This window comes from Lissotriton vulgaris, chromosome 8 (genome assembly GCF_964263255.1).
Source record: "Lissotriton vulgaris chromosome 8, aLisVul1.2, whole genome shotgun sequence".
NCBI lineage: Eukaryota > Metazoa > Chordata > Amphibia > Caudata > Salamandridae > Lissotriton > Lissotriton vulgaris.
The window spans coordinates 331,866,585-331,886,340 of record NC_141696.1 but is presented as its reverse complement, the minus strand read 5'-3'; the positions used below and the strand labels follow the sequence as shown (position 1 = coordinate 331,886,340).

The 19,756-nt window shown below is 39.5% G+C and overlaps 1 protein-coding gene across 1 annotated transcript in view; it reads left to right on the top strand.

The window, feature by feature from the left end:
- Positions 1–19,756, top strand: part of NME7 (NME/NM23 family member 7) — an 835,246-nt gene that overhangs the window by 524,261 nt on the left and 291,229 nt on the right. The window contains exon 8 of the mRNA XM_086934088.1: positions 19,638–19,702. Coding sequence (XP_086790214.1) covers positions 19,638–19,702 — 65 coding nt within the window. The remainder of the gene's footprint in view (positions 1–19,637; positions 19,703–19,756) is intronic.

The following is a 19,756-nucleotide window of genomic DNA, read 5'->3' as shown; positions in this document are numbered from 1 at the left end:
GAATCTCCATTTGCGATTCGCTAATAAGGAATAAGTGGGATTCGCAAAACATTTTGCTAATCCTACTTACATTGCGTTTTGCGATTCTCTAATTGCGATTCCCTAAAAATCGCAATTTGAGAATCGCAAAACACAAATTACCTACATATGGCCCATTGCCTTTTATTTATCTGTTTTGATAATTAACACATAACAAAAAGGCATTGTCATTTACAATGCCAATGGCTCAAACTCTTGTAAATGTGAGACCTCGACTGCCACGGGTTGCTTGGAACGGGACAAGCTGCTTGGAAAGTGAAACCATGCATGGTGCGCTGAAAGTTGCGGGAATGTATGTCTTGCCTGCAGTAGGAGAAACGCATTTAAGAAAATATTGCTTACAGACTAAATAAGACATGCTGTGTAACAACTGAAGTAAAAGAGCCAGTCTTCATGGGAGGTTACAAATGAAGGCAAGGCGGAACTAAGGAGGGACTAACAATTCTATTAACGAATCAGACACCAGCATTTACAAGGGACAACGACACAAGCCAATGAAAAATATGGATAGAGTGTGGGCTGAGCTTCAAGTCCATTCTCAAATACAGCATGCTCAGGCTTGACCTAAAAAAAAAAATCCCCTGGCTTGCAGTGGTCCATTGGCAGTGGCTGCTTATGCTTAACAGGGATGTTGAGGCGGGGGTGAAAAACAACCAAAAACGTAGCTTCAGGCCAGCTGCTGCCTTTTGGTCCTTGCCGCAGGAAGCAGGAGGCGGGAAGCTCCAAGGCTCCCCTAGCCACTCACAATGCTGCTGTCACTATGAAAGCAGCGTTGTGATTGGTCTGAGCGCCGTGGTTCAGCGCTCAGACAGTAAGTAAGTAGGTACCCAACTATGTATCACCTGCCCAAATACACCTTTAATTTGGCCTTCAGGAGCAAACAGTGGAAAGAAGGGGTGCCTATATAAAATGTTGGCCAAAGATCAGAGGTGCAGAGCAAAAATCTCTAAATGCCCACCTCTGGACCGAGTTGTCACAACAAGATCACCTGCCACAGAGTACCTATTGGAATCATTCGAAGGCCTCAAACTGACCGATCTTTGGGAATCATCAACAGATCATAAGAGCTCCAAAAAGGTTGTAACCAAAGTAACGAAAATTATATCCTTAACAGAAGATAAGGAAACTCCGGCCCAGAGGGCTCACGGATGCATAGTGTTGAAAGACTATAAAGCTCTTACGCCCCAAGCTTATTTGAAAAAGGGAATTAAACAGAAGATTAAAGAAAAGTTTTTAAAGTTGCGTTTTGGCATTTTACCGATTCTCCCTCACCTGGCACCTTGGAAAAGGAGACAAGAAGAACAGTTCTGTTGTCTCTGTAGAACAGGAAATGAGGATCTAATACACATTGTCTGTATTTGTCCAAGCTTGATGGACATAAGGCGCGCCTTACTTCGTGTAAAATGGAACCAGAAGGGCATCAGGACCTGCAGGCAGGCTGTAAAACTGTGTTTTAACCCAGAAAAGATCCAGCTAAACTGCCATCTTGCAAAGTACTTCGATTTAGTGGCTGGAAGACCAAAGCACAAGCAAGATGCGGAAGCAGAATAGCAGGCAGCTAGCATACCCTATAGAGCACGCCAACAGCCAACCCAAAGCGGGATTGTTTTGCCCACGTTTTGGCACCTTGAAGCACAAGCAGTTTATTATGTCTTTTCTCTTATTCATTTTAAAGTGGCCTGAATAGGCAACCAGAAGCACAACGCGCTTTGTCCATGACTTGTATATTTGGTAGGACAGTATAGATAATGGAGCTGGGACCCTTGTTCATAGTACCACATCAACAAGCTCACCTGGAAGTGTGAATCTTAATCATTAATGTATCAAGAGAGACAAGGCTGATTTATGTATTTTAATGTTTGAATGTTTTAAATTGTGAGTTTTAATTAACTGTACAATAAAGATTACTTACTTACTCAAACAGGGACTGTGAGCCTTTTGATATTCTCCTCCCAGGCTGCGTAATATAGCCCGATGGACGGTTATATGTTTAAATATCGATGTAAAAAATATAGTTTACTAAAATAGCGATGTAAAAATATCAATTACAAAAATATCGACTCCCCATACTTAAACAGGTAAGTACAATAATATTGAATCAAAAATATCAAAGTAAAAAATATAGATGTAAAAAATATTGACTTAAAAAATATATATAACTTAAACAAAATATATTAAATAATATTAAGATTTTTAAGAAAATTAATTGTATTTAATATATATTTTAACTAAATATTACAAATAAACTTAATGTAAAAAATATAAACACACAAAAATATGCACATATACGCATGTTTACTTAAATACATTTTATTAACTATTATCTTTATCTCATTTATAAATTTTTACATTATATAAAAATAAAATAAAGACATATATCAATAATATAAAATAAAACATCCTATAATTAATTAACACATTAAACTATAAAAAGAACATACATTTCACAACACAATAATTACAATAGCAGGGAATATGTTGAATAGCGGAGGGGTAAACGTTACTAATCCCACTCCATTGAGTGCAACATCAGGGAAGTCCTGGATAACAGAGGGTAAAAATTACTATTCCCACTCCAGTGAGTGCAACAGTAGGGAAAGTGTTGGATAGCGTAGGGGTAAAAATGACTATTCCCACTCCAGTGAGTGCAACAGTAGGGAAAGTGTTGGATAGCAGAGGGGTAAAAATTACTATTCCCACTCCAGTGAGTGCAACAGTAGGAAAAGTCTTGGATAGCGGAGGGGGAAAATTACTATTCCCACTCCAGTGAGTGCAGCAGTAGGGAAAGTGTTGGATACCACACCAATAAGAAAAACCATCATCATTTTTGTTAAATGAAATTTCCATTATTAACATAAAAAATATTTAAATTAAAATATATTATTATTAAAAAAGATAATAAACATTCATTAATTACACATTGTTTAACACTATAATTTCCACAACACAAATCTAAAATTAATTACACTATTACAATTAATAAAGAATAATTAATTAATACAAATTAATTAACTAATAATTCATCAATAAAAAAAGTACTTCCAACCCTTCCCACCATTTACACCTATAAACACCACAACACACACCTAAAATGAATTAAACAATTACCATAATTAATTATTAATTCATTCATTTAAATTAACTAATTATCAAAAAATAGTTAATAAATTAGTGTTCATATTTAACTCAATACCATCACAACTATACAATCATGAATAAATATAAATTACTAAATAAATGTCATATAATTAAATTACTTCCCACCCTATTCCCCTATAAACCCACAACCCGCTACAGAATTAAAAACGCAAAATTCAATTAAAAGAAAATGTATTAACTCCTATAAATAATAAATAAAATCTATAACATTAAATTATTTCCCACCCTATTCCCCTATAAATTCACAACCCACTACGGAACTAAAAACGCAAAATTGTATTTAAAAAAACAATATTAACTACTAGAATGTTAACACATGTACTAAAATTACAAACAATTCTCATACAAAATCTTGTTCTCCACGATATTTTTTCCATCGATATTTCTATCCCACAATATTTTTACCTCGCTATTTCTGTACAGCGATATTTATAAATCTATATTCTAGCTCTGTATCCCGGTGGACAGCATGCAAAGTTCGCATGATGTCTGCCTGGCCCAAGACGGCCAGCCAAACAGTCATAACGCAGTTAAGAGAGTGCCCACTACTTCTCCTGTGACAGCCCAGCCCGCACCACCTGAGCCAGGGCGGAAAATAAAATGATAATAACTGTGCTATTATCAATTTACTTTTTATTTTTGAACTGCTTAAAGGGCAGTGGGGCGACGCTTCTCCACCTTAGCGGGGGAGCTGCCCATGTCCTTTGGTGGGATTCCAATGCGGAGGTGGATAGAGAAACTTAAAAATGGCTTGCCCGACCTAAACCAAGGTTTAATCGATTGCGATCCACTGGTCAAGAAGTGCAGCATCCTCTCACCTCTTCTCTATCTCGTTATTGGTTACCGTAAATAACAGACTAACCTGTCCACCACTCAAATTAATTTCATATTTCCCTATGCTAACTCCCCTCCATCTCCCCTTTACTCATCCCAAACGCCCTCCTACAGCTATAAACTCCCCCTCAAGTGAAAATTCTAGACCCTTCCCTCTTTTATCCCTCCACTATTCCTTTTCAATCCAAATAACAGACTAACATGTCCACCACTCAAATTAATTGCATATTTCCCTATAATTATTCCCAATCCAGTTTGGGTTCCAGAGTAGCGTCCTAGTCACTGAAAGGGCTTCAACACCTTATCAGGGGTAGCAAGCACTATATAAATGGAAACCTTTTCCCTTGTCTATCCTTCCACTATCCTTTTCAATCCAAATAACAGACTAACATATCCACCACTCACACGACTTTCATATTTCGCTGTACTAATTCACCACTAATACTTTATGGGTTCCGGAGTAGCGTACTAGTCACCGAAAAATCGCTTTGACTCCAAGTCAGGGGTAGTAAGTGCTATATAAATGCAATTACAATACAATATCCTCCATTTCTTTCTTTCTTTTTCTAATTGATCTTTACTTTATATTAAGTGTACTCGAGGCTATTTCTGCAAGAACTTAACCATATATTCTAATTACATAAATCTCTTTTTTTGAACCGTGTGGTCATGCATGTCCTTTTTTCAGTTTACAAACTGTGATGATAGAATGATAATATGCACTGCAATCTTGTTTTACTATTTATTCATGGACTTCACGTGTCCAGGACACCTTAATGAACACTCAACTGTGTATCATTCTTCCTGTAAAATCGAATATGTTGAAACAAAGAAATAGAGTCGGGGAATGAAATTGGAAAAATAATAGTAAAGAAAAATGCATGCTCTTTGGAAACGAGGGCTTCTTTAGAGCTTATTTTCTTAATTTCTCTTACTTGCGATCGATATTTTTACTAAACGGAAAATACACAAAATTATGAATACAGGTACATTATTTCTAGCCATGTTTGTGGATAATCCCTGTAATTATAAGAATAAGTATGTAAATGTAAAACAGAGGCGCAAGATACTTAATACGATGTATTGTAATTTTAAGAGAAAATTGAATATTCATGTTTTTGGTGGTACATTGCATTTGCACTCCTTTGATTTTAGAATAGAGACATTCATGAGAAGCTGGTTCTGATTTCAGTAGATCATTTATAGGCCCATATTCAGTGACAAGGCAGTGGAAAATTACAGCCACTTTTATCTCTGAAAGCAAGGGCTTGCTGATCACTCCTGACTGGAATAAAGAAACATCGGTTGCTAGGCAGCCACAGCTTAGCAACCATAGTACCTGCTGCAGCAGCAGCAAGAACATGACAGTGTTCAGGCAAACGACGTGTAAGATTGAGTGTCCTGTGAATCTTTGGCAAAGTGAGAAGAAGCCTTAGAGAGTTTGATAAACGGTGTTAAAAGGATTGCAAAAGATCAGTGCTTAATTTGTAAATAAATGAGTTCCAGGGTTCTAGCCAGGAGGCCTCTGAAACTTGCACCAACTATTGCCACTGCCAGCATTTCCAATGACAGTACCTACACAACTACTAACAAGCCCACTGTTACAAGTGTGACCATTCAGACTATTCCAGGCCCCCAAAGCTATAAAAATATCTTTGTCAGCAGGTATTAGGTGTTTTTAATGCATACTGAATTAATAGACAATTGCTGTTCTTCTCATCTCTAAATTATAAAACCAGCACCACCATGTGGAAGCTGTCATAAGTGCCAGTGTCGTCAATTAAGTGCCTCTGTTGACAATTAAGTGCAGGTGCCAAGCACCGGAAACCACTGGCTCAAATTAAGCACTGGCAAAACTAGGAGTTATGTAGGATAAAAGGGCATCTCCTTTGGCTTAAATAGCTGTCAAAGGTGCTGTATTGAGATTGTAGTTAAGAGTTCGAAGGGTATACACCTCCAGATCGATTACATAGCATAATAACAATGTACACATTGACAAGCTAAGCACGGTCAACAGAGGCGTAGTTTTAGATACGAGACCAAAAATCCAGTAATATACTGAAAAGAAGTCCTGGTTTCCATGCGTTGATGTGCACCATACGTTGTGAGGGAGTATGTTTTTTTTCTGCGTTTGATATTTCCCATGTAGGAAAGCAAAGTGTGCATATATATTGAGTGTGCCATTTATCTGCTTTTGCTAAAAAGCTTATTGCTGCTGTTCTTGAGAATTTTGGTGCACCTAAGTCCTTGCTCTTGCCTCTTTACAACCTGTGGGTATCCTTCTGCTAACTGTTGGGACTGAAAACTTCTTTGCAAAGATGTTAGTTTGGAGCTTTGTGTGACTGGTCCTGCTCATGCATGGCACGTTTATCCATGGCTTTGCCTTCTTCCCGCTCTGACGTCCACCCTGGCCACCCCCATCATTGCACTGATCAGTGTGGACTGGAATCTAAGGGGCTCATTAGGATGACGGGCGGACTTTGTCCGCCCAACATCCTGTCGTGTGTAGGGAGCGCCCGCCATAAGGGCAGGGGTCCCGTTGGGGTATTAGGATGCGTCCGCCACAGTGGCGGGCGCATCCTGTATCTTTAGCATTGCGGCGGGCGGTGCTGGATGCACCACCGCCGCAATGCTAAAGATACATGTTGTGCATTACAAAGCACAACGTGATAGGCACCGCGTGGTGCCAGCCACGTTGTACTTTGAAATGCTGGGGGTACCATAGGTAACCCCCCATGTGCACCCCGACCCCCCGGAGTACCTGGGGACCTGCAACCACCTCCCGCAGGGTGTCTCCTCATGCCATTCCGAGGCAGGAATTGCCGCCACGAAAAGGCATTGGAAAATGCCCATGCTAATGTAGCTGGCGGTGTCTGTAAGACACCGCCACCATATTAAACCTTTCGTGGCGGAAAAGCGTCTGACGGTCTTTCCGTCCGCCGTGGACCGCCCAGCCATCTTAATATGGCAGGGGGTCATTCCGGAGCAGATGGCGGGTGGATTGCACCCGCCAGGCCGGCGGTGGCTACCGCCAGCCTGGCGGGGGCAAACGCCTGCAATCCTAATGAGGGTCTAAGTATTTTGTCTCTGGAATTCAACATTTTTTCTTTGCGTTCCCTTTTTTCTTTCTTTTTTGGCTTGGAAAACCTATGCCACCGTGCTCAGTATTCAGCCACGTACTAAATGCTACAAAGTGTCAAAGTTTATTCTGATTGCACGATGAATTTAAATCATTACAATATAAAAAAGCACAGAAATATGGAACGACTGTATCGTACATTATCGCATGATTAAAAATAGCAAACAACACCCAATCATACTAGCGGCAGTGAAAGATCAAGGGCAACCTAAGACAAATGCTGATAAAAGTGCAAGTGAATATCAGAGCCAACAGAAAGGAAAGGCCTTTGTCCTACGTACGCCATAGTTAAAGTGCAAGAGGTATCAATACTACTAATTAACCATAGGGTTTATCAGACTTTCAATAAGGAAAGCTTGCCGTACCAGTGCTTTCTGAAGTAAGTCTTACATTTTTAAACTTTACTTTCCAGGTGTAACATTTTTGAGCATTGATGAAGATATTGCCATAAACGTAATGAATCTTGTGGTCAATTGGCACAAGTCACTTTTTTTAGACATTCAGCTTCAGCTGTGTTGCAGGCCCAATCTCAATTTTTAGAAAATTGGAAAAAGATATTAACGTCTAAGTGAGTATAAAAAGGAGCACAAATATAGGGCATGTAAAAGTGATTCCTTATTAAAACCACAACCCTTACAAGATGCATCTGAGGTGCCAATCAGGCGATTGTACTTGTAGGCTTTCAGTGGTATTAAGCCGAATCTCAAGTGCATTAGATGTGATATTACTTTAAAGTTAGTAGGAAGCGATACGTACACTGGAAGAGTCACTGATTGATATAAAACAGCTTTCAGGTCAGCATACTTCTTGGTACTAATGAAACGTAAGTCCTTGTGAGCTGATTTAAGCCATAGTTGCTTCAGCAGTAACTTTGAGAGACTTTCCAGTAGCAGTGCAGTCTTCAACCTAGCTTGTAATACGATTTAAAGCATGAATTGCTAATGACCAGACTACAAGACAGGATGGGTCTGTCAGGGAACGTGCTGAAATGGTTCAATTCTTTCCTACAGAACAGGACTCAACGACCTGGTTAACCAAGCAATCTCAGCCCCGAGCCCCAATGCAATCGGAGTTCCACAAGGATCAACGCTCTCCCCAGATCTATTCAACTTATATGTTGAACCTCTCACGGAGATCCTTCAAGAATCACAGGTATCCTATCATATGTATGCAGACGACACGCAACTATACATAAAAATAGCCTCCCTTGAGGACATCCACCTAATGAACAGAACACTAAAGAGAGCTTTGCGATGGTTAACAATAAACCATCTGAAACTGAATTCCCAGAAAACAGAATTCTTGCTAATTTCACCGACAAAGAGCCAATCTGAAGTTAAAGAATGGTCCAAACTGGTGACGGCGCTAAATTGTACCCCGACCCTAGTTAATTCAGTCAAATCACTTGGAATTATACTAGACGAAAACCTCGACATGAAAGATCATATTAACGCAATGGCCAAGAGCGCCCGCTTCCATTTGAATTACTTAAGGAAAGTGAAACCCTTTATCTCAGAGTCGGATCTAAAACTGGCTATCCAATCACTAGTCATCTCGAGGATCGAATACGGCTGCACCACATTAGCGGGTCCCCCGAAAACAGCCACAGCACCACTAAAAGCCTGCCTCAACGCAGCGGCTAGACTCATTACGGTAACGAGAAAATTCGATCACATTTCCCCGCACCTGAAAGCACTAAACTGGCTACCTTACGAGGCCAGAATCCAAATGAAGATGGCCTGCATTACACACAAAGCGGTCCACCATAACACGCCTAGATACCTGGCTAAGAAACTTAAGCTTTCAGGGGGTAACAGAATAACCAGAAGCGCTAAAGAACTACTACTACGACCAGCCTTTTTCCACAAGAAAAAGACCTACAACCGAGCATTCTCCGGAGCGGCCCCCAGAATATGGAACTCCCTCCCTCCAAACATCAGGATGATTCAAAATACCATGACATTCAAACGGGAACTGAAGAGCCACTTGATGAGTAAATACCCGACATAGAAAAATTAAGATGACTGAGACGTTCACCTACAAGAATGGAGGTCGCTCCTCGTCATGAAACATGACTGCTGTCGTGTTCAAGCTGAGGCTAGACACCGATATCTATATCTCACAATCAAACACTTAACTGCTACCTCATTGTATTTATCTCCCCATTTCATCCTTGCGATGCACTTGAATGCCTTATAACCCTACCCCACCGAGCTAGATGAGATATTTCTGACCTGAGCTCAGCCTGCTCGTCATCTATTGCTAATTGGGCATTTAATAGGGGTATATATATCTAATCACGTCCCTACAATACACTGCCTTCTACCTCATATCTATTTGTTACTATTAATGTTAATATAATGTCTATATGTCATTTCTTTACATGTTAAGCACCTACTGGTAATTGCACAGATAATAGGAACACTCATAGCTAATCACAGCGTTGAGTATAGTACCTGCTACCTCAGATCAATTTGTTATTATCAATGCTATTTGAATGTTGATATGTGTATTTCTTTCCTTGTGAAGCGCTCTGATACCCACGGGTCTTGTCCGCGCTATATAAAACTCTATAAATAAATAAATAAATAAATAAATAAACAAATGCTATATATTGTAATGTGGGCATAAATTTGCTTTTGATAACTTTGTGGATTATTGTCGAGTCCGGACCAGAAAGATTTTGAAGAAGGGACTAGAAAGTACCGGTAAGAGCTGATGTTGCCAAAGCCTCGAAATGTGGTGTTGGAAAGCCACATTCGTTGACCCAAACTCCTAGGTACTTGATGCTAGGTATTATTTCGATCGTCTGTGTTTTTATAAACCAAGCTCCTTTTTTGATTCTCTTTTTACTGAAAATTAAGATCCTAGTTTTTGATAAATTGTTCCTGAGTTTGTTATCTTGCAATATTCGGCCAGGGATGTCAAGGCTCTTTGAAGACCAATTGCAGTCTGGTCCAAAAGTATCGCTTCATCAGCGTATAGTAGCATATGCACCCTCTTCCCTTGAAGTTTAAATGTAAATCAGATAACTCTACCAAGGTGGCCATCCAGGTCCGTAGCATAGAAGTTAAAGAGTAAAGAAGGTAAAATACAGCTTTGCATAAGGCCCCGGTTGGTATAGATCTTAGCTGAGTAGGCTTATTTGCTGAACATTCGTACTTTGACCAATGTATTAGTACGAAGATTCCTAATTGTATCCAAATAAACATGGTGCACAGCAAGTTTCTATCTATCTATTTTGTCAATGGCTGTAGCAAAATTAATAAATACACTGTAAAGCTGGCCGGCCCCCCTTTTTTATGCATTTTTTAATAGAATCGACATACACAGTAGATCAATCTCAGTGCCCTGGCCTTTTTGAAATCCAGTTTGTCTGTTTGGAATTATTTTGTTAAGTTGTGCTCAAACCTTCAAATGCTTGTGGAGGATGTTCACATAACATTTCTCCTCCACATCCAAAGGACAATGAGTCCAACAATAAGGACTCTAAGTGATATGATTTGATTGGACTTGTTGTGCAAGTGGTGCTGTGCCAAACTTTGGAATATTCTCCACTACTCTCTACTACTCACTCTCTACTACTCCACTACTCTCTAATACTCCACTACTCTCTAATACTCACTCTCTACTACTCATTCTCTACTACTCTCCTATTTTCTCTCTACTACTCGCTCCCTACTACTCACTATCTACTACTCACTCTCTGCTACTCTCTACTACTCACTCTACTATTCACTCTACTACTCACTCTCTACTACTCACTCTCTACTACTCTCTCTACTACTCTCTACTACTCACTCTAATACTCACTCTCTACTACTCTCTACTATTCTCTCTGCTACTCATTCTCTACTACTCACTCTCTACTACTCACTCTCTAGTACTCACTCTCTACTACTCTCTACTACTCTCTCCTACTCACTCATTACTACTCATTACTACTCTCTACTACTCACTCTCTACTGCACTCTGCTACTCACTCTACTACTTACTCTCTACTGCTCTCTACTACTCACTCTATACTACTCACTCTCTGCTACTCTCTACTACTCACTCTACTATTCACTCTACTACTCACTCTCTGCTACTCTCTCTACTGCTCTCTACTACTCTCTACTACTCACTCTCTATTCTCTATTACTCACTCTCTACCTCTCTCTACTTCTCTCTCTACTAGTCTCTACCTCCACCTCTCTTCCTCTACCTCTCTACCTCTACACCTCTCTCTACACGCACACATATACACATATATATGCATATATATGCATATGCCTATATTTGTATGTGTATGTATACATATAAATACATATATAAACATATATAATCTGCATATCTATATAAATACAAATATAAATGCATGCATACATATGCATGTTATTTCCATAAAAGTTTGAAAATCACTAATAAAAGCAAAGCTAAAACGCCACCTCATTACAAACAGAATGGCTTTAACTTAAACGAGGGCGAGATCTATTGGATTTTCAATGTTTGTTTACTTTGGTTCCATCAAGAAGGCATTCAGATGTGTGACACATTTGCCATAAATTCTGAATGTTAGCACTTTAGTTGCTCATTAGATCACTGTAGTAAAGCTACTGCTCACCGGGGAAGTCTGCTGCTGGTATTCAAAGTGCAGGTTTCAGTCTGCATGTCAGAATTTTTTTTTAATGAAATAGAAGAGGATTTGAGAAGTCAATATGTGCCCTAATTTTTCTTTCTTCGGCACTAATCATAATTTCTATGGCAAAATGAACCCCCTCATTTTGTTCCTTAGCAAATGAAATGTTACCACTTTATTCCAATCAAGATGACTTCAGGTGTGCCATACTTTTGTCATAAGTAAGACTGTTAGCACTCTAGTTGTTCTTTAGAACACTCTGGGACATTCTGTCATTGGGCTATACTTGGGCTACATCTGGGGGATATTTGTGCTACATTTGGGCTCTTTTGTCTCTGGTGGCCATCTTGGGAGACTTATTTGTTATGAAGTTTCCTAATTTCCTCATTTACTACAGTCTCCTCAGTAGGAAATACTTTCAGTTCTCTACTTTGATTACTTCAAGAAGGCATTCAGATGTGACACACATTTGCCATAAATTCAGAATGTTAGCACCCTAGTTGCTTATTATATCACTGTAGTAAAGCTACTGCTCACCAGGGAAGTCTGCTGCTGGTATTGAAAGTGCATGTTTCAGTCTGCATGTCAGAATTTTTCAATGAAATAGAAGAGGATTTGAGAAGTCACTCAAAATGTGCCCTAATTTTTCTTTCTGAAGCACCAATCATACTTTTTATGGCAAAATGAACGCCCTCATTGTGTTCCTTTTTAAATTAAATGTTTTCAGACTTACCACTTCATTCCAATCAAGATGGCTTCTGGTGTGCCATACTTTTGTCATAAGTAAGACTGTTAGCGCTCTAGTTGTTCTTTAGAACACTCTGGGACATTCTGTCATTGGGCTATTCTTTGGCTACATCTGGGTGATATTTGGGCTCTTTTGTCTCTGGTGGGCATCTCGGGAGACTGCATGTTAGAATGTTTTCATGAAATAGAAGAGGATTTGAGAAGTCACTCAAAATGGGCCCTATTTTTTCTTTCTTCAGCACTAATCATACTTTCTATGTGTTATGCTTTGTGTCCTCAGGGTCGGGTTGCACACAGTGTACCTGTAACAATAGCAAGTCTATTCCATCATGAAGTAACAACATACTCGTTATGGTGAATGTAGCAGTGCTACTTTATTTCGTCACTAGTGCACACGAAAATATACAATAAAGAATAGATAAGGAAAATGTCAACGATACCCTTGCCTTCCAGCAATCCAACACGGCACCCCCTCAGCCGACAATGCCGAGCGAACCAAGGGACCAACCATCCTCCGCAAGACCCACCTTCCTGGTGACCCGCCAACGGAGGGCACTGTGCTAAACAGCAGCTGATAATGCCGCCTGAGTTCCGTTTTGCTGAGGCAGGGCTAGCTACTGGCCACAGAAGGCACAAGAGTTACAGACGCAGCTCCGTTGTCTTGGGGGTTGCCTAGCAATACACTGTTCAAACTCCCCCTACAACGAGCCGGTTTCCGAAGTCAAAATCACGAAAGAGGACAGGCTTGCTTCCCCTACGATGCACGGCTCAAAAGTCAAAAGGTAATCCTCAGCGATACAACACGCCAGCTGCTCGCTACTCCTATCCGGTACTAGCGCTGCTAGGGTTCGGCAATATCTGACACCGTTTCTGGTTCCCGGCAGCCATTTAAACTCTCTGTGTCTGCGCATGTTAGCGCAAAGCCTGCTGGTGCTTGTAGTCCCTTCTGTCATGTGACGCGTCTTTCCGGCTATACACCACTGGCCGAGGCAGTCACATACTGCGGCTGCCTTGGCTGTGGCTGCGCTATTGCGTTGCCTCTCGCTCTGGACAAAGTACTTGAACCCCGGTCTGCTTCAAACATCCTGACTGTTGCACTGTGGGACTGGTAGTCCCCCGAATTGGCACTACGGGCAATTTGAGGCAGGTGAGGCTCCTGAACTATGGAGAGGAGGAGCCAACAAAAGACCAAAGAACCGGAGAGCACGCCATTGAACCCCAGCATCTGATGGAGGCACACGCTGAAACCTGGTTATGCAAAGGTTTCAATAAAAGCACTCCCTGGAACCCCGCTGCATCCTTTGATTTCTTCACCCGGAGGGAAGGAGAAGCTGACTTTATATATATATATATATATATATATATATATATATATATATATGCTGCAATTATCCAAGCATTAACCGCCTCCACCATACCGAGAGTTGCGTCGTCACCATAAGACTCCTTGGATTGAGTCTCTTTACTCCATTATTCAAACGACCACGTCATGTGAGATTTTCAAAATTTCTTTATTTCTGCCGCCGCCAAACGCGTTTCGACTACGCAGTAGCCTTGATCACTGGTTACGGTTAGGAGAGCGCGCGGCCATTTTTATAGAAAAAAAATTATTCACAATACGTCATTGACACTACCTGTCAACCGACAGGAAAGACAGACTTAAAATTCACTCTCCGTTGTATGTTCATTTTTTTACACATTAGCTTCAACATAATTTAATACATTTATTAAAAAATGCATAACGATTACCGGGTAAATCAATTCATGAACAACCTTGTATTTTTAATAAAGTGCTAGGTGCGAGTATTTATGATTTTCAACTCCCTTTTTGAAAACTTTATCGACAATGACGCACGTTTGAACAATTGCGCGTTGTATGTGCATACTATATACCCATTGTCAATACAATTTACAAGTTGTAAAGTAACGCCCATGTGGGCTTAGCCTACACATCTATCGAATTATATTGTTCAATATCAGTTATCTTATCGGCTGCAAAATACTTAATGAGTTTCGATCTCTTACCAATTTTAAACATTGCACAAAATAATGCTCAAGTGAGCAAACACACAGGTTGTACCCTACATGAAAACAAACAGATTATATGCCCAATCATTATAATTCATGTTGACTGCCAAGTGTAAATACATTATGAAAAAGTACTGTCCACAAAATATTAATCATGATCAAAATTAGTTGTCATATGTGTTTATAGCAGAAACCACTTGTTAATCACCAAAATTTAGTATCATAGATGTCTATGTAAATCATCTTCAATATTAAGACCGTTTGGCTGCTTGGTGTTCAACTTGATTATGTATCTTGATTCAAGTTTTCTTAATTTATTCAGTCTATTGCCCCCTCTTTGACTAGCTGGAATTGAGTCAATTACACAATATGTCAGTCCTTTGACATCCTTATTGTGCATTAATTCGAAATGCCTGGCTACAGGATAAGCCCTGTCGGCATTTTTAATTGCTCGCAGGTGTTGTAAAATCCTTTTGTAGGCTTCGTTGATTGTGCTGCCCACATACCGGAGCCCGCAAGGGCACTCGAGAATGTAGATGGCATAATCAGTTTTACATGTATATTTGTTGTTAATCTTTTCCATTCTATTGGAAAGGCCCAATCTGTATTTACTACAGTTCACGCCATGATTACATGCCTTGCACTTTGTGCATTTCACGAAGCCATTTTTGTCTAGCCAGGTTTTTTTCGGTTGGGGTTTTTTGAGCATGTTGCTTACCAAACAGTCTTTGAAGGATTTTGCTTTCTTAAATGTAATTTGTGGTCTCTTGGGGACTTCTTTCCCAAGCACTGGGTCGTTTTTAATGATATGCCAATGCTTGTTGAGTATTCTTCTCACCTCAACATGTTGGTTACAAAACCCTGTTATAAATCTGCATTGGTTATCATTATTGCTCTCTTTTGTATTGCCAAAGAGGATTTGCTCCCTCTTCAGTGTTGAGGCTTTTTGTATTCCCTCTGCTATCCAAGTAGTGGGATAGCCCCGTTCTTTAAATCTTGTACTCAAGGTTTCTAGTTCTTTCTCAGTTTCCACAGGAGTACTACAATTGCGCATGACTCTGAGGCTCTCCCCATACGGTATGCTGCTCTTGAAGGCCATAGGGTGAAAACTTTTTGCGTGCAACAAAGTGTTGCCACTGGTGGGTTTTCTGTAAAGTTTAGTATGAATTTTACCATGTTCGACATACACTGTTAAATCTAAGAAGTTGACACTATCTTTACTTATGGTACTGGTAAAGGATAAATTTAGCTCATTCTTCTGAAGCCTTGATATAAAAGCCTTAGCCTCCAGTTCAGAGCCTTTCCAGACCAAAAATAAATCGTCGATAAAACGACTCCAATGGATAATATTTTCATCCCACTCCTTTTGATACTGCGTCCGGACCACCTGCTCCTCCCACCAGCCCATATGCAATTTCGCATAGCTGGGGGCGAAGCAGGTGCCCATGGCAGTACCACACGTCTGATGGAACAGTTGACCATAGAATAGGAAGTAATTACTTGTCAAACATTTTTCCACCATTCTCAGGAGCATTTGTGTGTGTGACCACAAACTAATGGCTCTTGTACCCAAAAAATGTTTAACGGCACGGATTCCATCCTTATGCCTAATACTTGTGTACAATCTGGCCACATCAATAGTAATTAACAAATAGTCATCTTCCCATGGTGTGTCGTATATTTTTTTCAGAAAGTCTCCAGTGTCTAACAAAAACGAAGGTAACGTCTTTGCCAAAGGATTCAAAAAAGAGTCAACAAATTTGGAAGTATGTTCTAGTGCGCTACCTATTGCTGAAATAATAGGGCGTCCTGGGGGGTTTGATAAATCTTTGTGCACCTTTGGAATTAAATAAAATACAGGTGTGGTTGGCAAATCGATCTTCAAGTGCATATATTCATCGTGTGTCAAAAGTGAAGAATCATACCACTGTTTTAGGTCAGCGTTGAAGGATTCATGACTTTCTATAATTATTTTTTCATCAACGCGTGTATAGCAATGTTTGTCATTAAGTTGCCTGTATGCCTCAGATAAATACTTCATTCTGTCCCAAAGGACTACATTGCCCCTCTTGTCAGCATTACGCACTATGCAATTATTACACTCTAACACATATACATATTTTTTTTCCGAACTTTGTTTCTTGAAAGTGCACATTATTTTATTTCGCTACAAAAATGTGCTGAACTTTACCTTTTCTATCGGAGTTCTGTTGTTGGTCTGAAGGTTGTAGAACCCCATGCTGGTTTTCCTGTCTCTTTCTCCATATGGTACGTACCTGTTCATGTAGAAAATCTTTAGAAGAAGCCTTGGCAATGCCAATGGGTCTGGCTTATGAATACACTGTCTCTGCAGACCTAAATATCGATGTAGGTTAATTAATGACTAGCTGCTGATAGAGAAAAACTCCATCAATTATCTAGTTATCTAAGACATTTAAAAGGCATTACAGTGTTGCTGGTGCGGAAACATTTTAGTTTAATTAGTTCAAATTTAATTTACACGAGTGTATTCCAACTCCGCACTATGTTCCTCTCCAGGCAAATGGATCTTTACTCCATTTTTGAATGGAGCATAATTTAGTGATGAAAGTTTTTGATTAGTTTAAAAACCTTAATTTATCAAGAAGAGTTTAGTTTATTGTTCTTTGTCTCTTTATTCAAATTAGTAAATCAGATCAATTCGTTTTGAAGAAATATAAAGAAAATCATGGTAGAGTCAATAAAAAAAACAACAGCATGTTCCATAAAGGAAATTAAGTTCCTATTCTATTCAAGCGGATCCTAACCTACCAGAACCCATAGAGAGTCTTTTTGGAAGAGTGCAAGATTTAAAAGGGCATTGAAAAATAATCAGATTGAAGCTGAACTCCTCATGAAGAGTAGTTCTAGAGACTCGTCTGAGTCTCTACTCTCTAACAGCATCAGAAACAGTCGCAGTAACAACTGTTGAAAGTTACAGTAAGAAAATAGTCAGAGTAGTAGCTTTGACCATTAAAGAAACTGTGCCCACAAAGTAGTAGGTGACAGAAATCCCCGTCAGCAATACCTCACAACGAATAGGACAAAGGTGCTAGGAGAAAAAGGGTTGGTCGCAAAAGAATAGCCTGTACCAGACTGGGCAGCACTCTAGTACATCTGACTAGGAACACGTATATTATAAACACAAAAACATATGTAACAATCTATGCTGTTGTTAGGTCATTTTTTTTTTGATAACCAATTTTATTGATTTTACGAGAAAACAACAAGGAATAACAACACCAGCTGTACGTAGAGTGAATCGCACGGGACATCCACAAAAGAAGCGTACATCAGCATAAATAAACCAACAGACAAGGCGAGCACAATGCTGCATCAATTCCAGTCCTGTATGATGACGGAAAGGTGCTATCTCCAAGTGTCAACTTAGTTGCTAAACATTTTTGTGCGTTAGATTCACTCTGAGTTCCCACGAGAACTCTGCAGTCTAAACTATTAGCTATTCAGTATTCCACTGCATAGCAATGAACTTTTCTTCCGCAGAAACATTCTAGTTGTAACCTATGGGATTAAGTCATAAGATTCCCGTTTTCATATAAGCAAAAGTGTTAAATACACTATTCAGCATTGAGAATTGTAAATATGCGGCAGGTAGAAACGAACTAGATAGAAGGAGAATATGTAGTTTAGGAAAAGAAGAAATATATTTTAAAGTCAGCACATTCTACAGAGATGACATGTTTAAGCAAGTCAAGTGTGCATCATTTATCAAATAATATTGCATAGTTGAGCCTTTCCTAAAATCATTTATTAAAGAAGAAATTAACTGAAGGATAGAAAGATGATGGATAAATAAGGCCTATTCTGACCTAGTGATATAATTTAAATAGAAATGAGTGCTTGCTACAAAAAAAGTCATGCTACATGTTAGTTTGTACGTTTAAGAAAAGGCACATTTTCCTACATTTCATTCTTTTTGTGTTAATGCCTAGTGTACATTTTGGCACTTATTTTAGGCTAAATGTTCCTGCTCTATCAGTGTCATTTGTGCGCCCTGAAAGTTCAGTCTCAGGCAGCTGGATAGACAAACAAAATGATCACAGCAGTGTGGGGGGCCAAGCACTTTTTTGCGGGAGCACACAAGTTTTGCCCAATCAAAACATGTGCTCCTGGCTCCCAACATGGGGCAGGGCCTAAGCTGGGCCTAAGCTCCTCTCTTAATGATGATCACATAATTGTCTGGCGACAGCGGCGTAATCTTATTACCTGTACCTTTCATTCCCACACCATTACAGACATTTCCAAAAATGAATTGAAGGTGTGTTGGTAACGCCTGAGGCCTGCTATTAATTTCAGAAAATAATTCCTGCAGCCTTTTGCAGTTCGGTGAGTTTAGTGTAAATAAGAGGCAAAAACTGTGTTTCCTGGTAAGTTCCAAAATTCCTGGGGCTGCAGGTAATGTTAATACCATTACTCAAACTTTCTACATCAGGGCTGTAGGTCCTGAACGTCTTGCTAGCTAATCGTGTAGTATTCTTTTAATTCTAGACTGTGACATTCCTCTCCCAGATCAACCAACATAGCCATCAGTTTCTCCCCTCGGGTATTTTTAGTCTCTCTGTTCTTTATCACGACACGTGCTAAATGGATTTGTCTTAATTAAAGTTCAAGAGCTTCATTTTAATCTGTTCATTAAAGGAAGCTCTGCAGATTTGTTTCGAGCCGACACCCCTGCATTCCTTCAGCGCTGCACAACCTCCCAAAGTCTTTGCTGCATAATAGCAGGGTACCACAAGCCTGTATGCCATCTAAATTTAAACTGAGTAAACTAAAGCATACTGAAAGAAATGCCTTGTTGAGAATCACGGAAAAGGTCAACGGCTGCGCCAAGATTCAAACTTGTATAAATTGATTGACATTTTTGTACCAAACCTACGACACCACACTATGTGTAATTCCATTCCATGACTTTTCAGTTTTTAAAGGAAATTATAATTAAAAGTGAGCATTGTATAAATGTTCGATTTGCATTTGCTTACCTGTTCTCTGATTATTCATATTTTTTTATTTATTTTTTCCCCTTATTTGCAGAATGTCATGGAAAGATTATAACTGAAATAATGGATGCAGGCTTTGAAATTTCAGCGTTGCAAATGGTGAGTGTTTCCTAGCTGTATGTATATTTTAAAAAATAAAATTATTCTCAACAG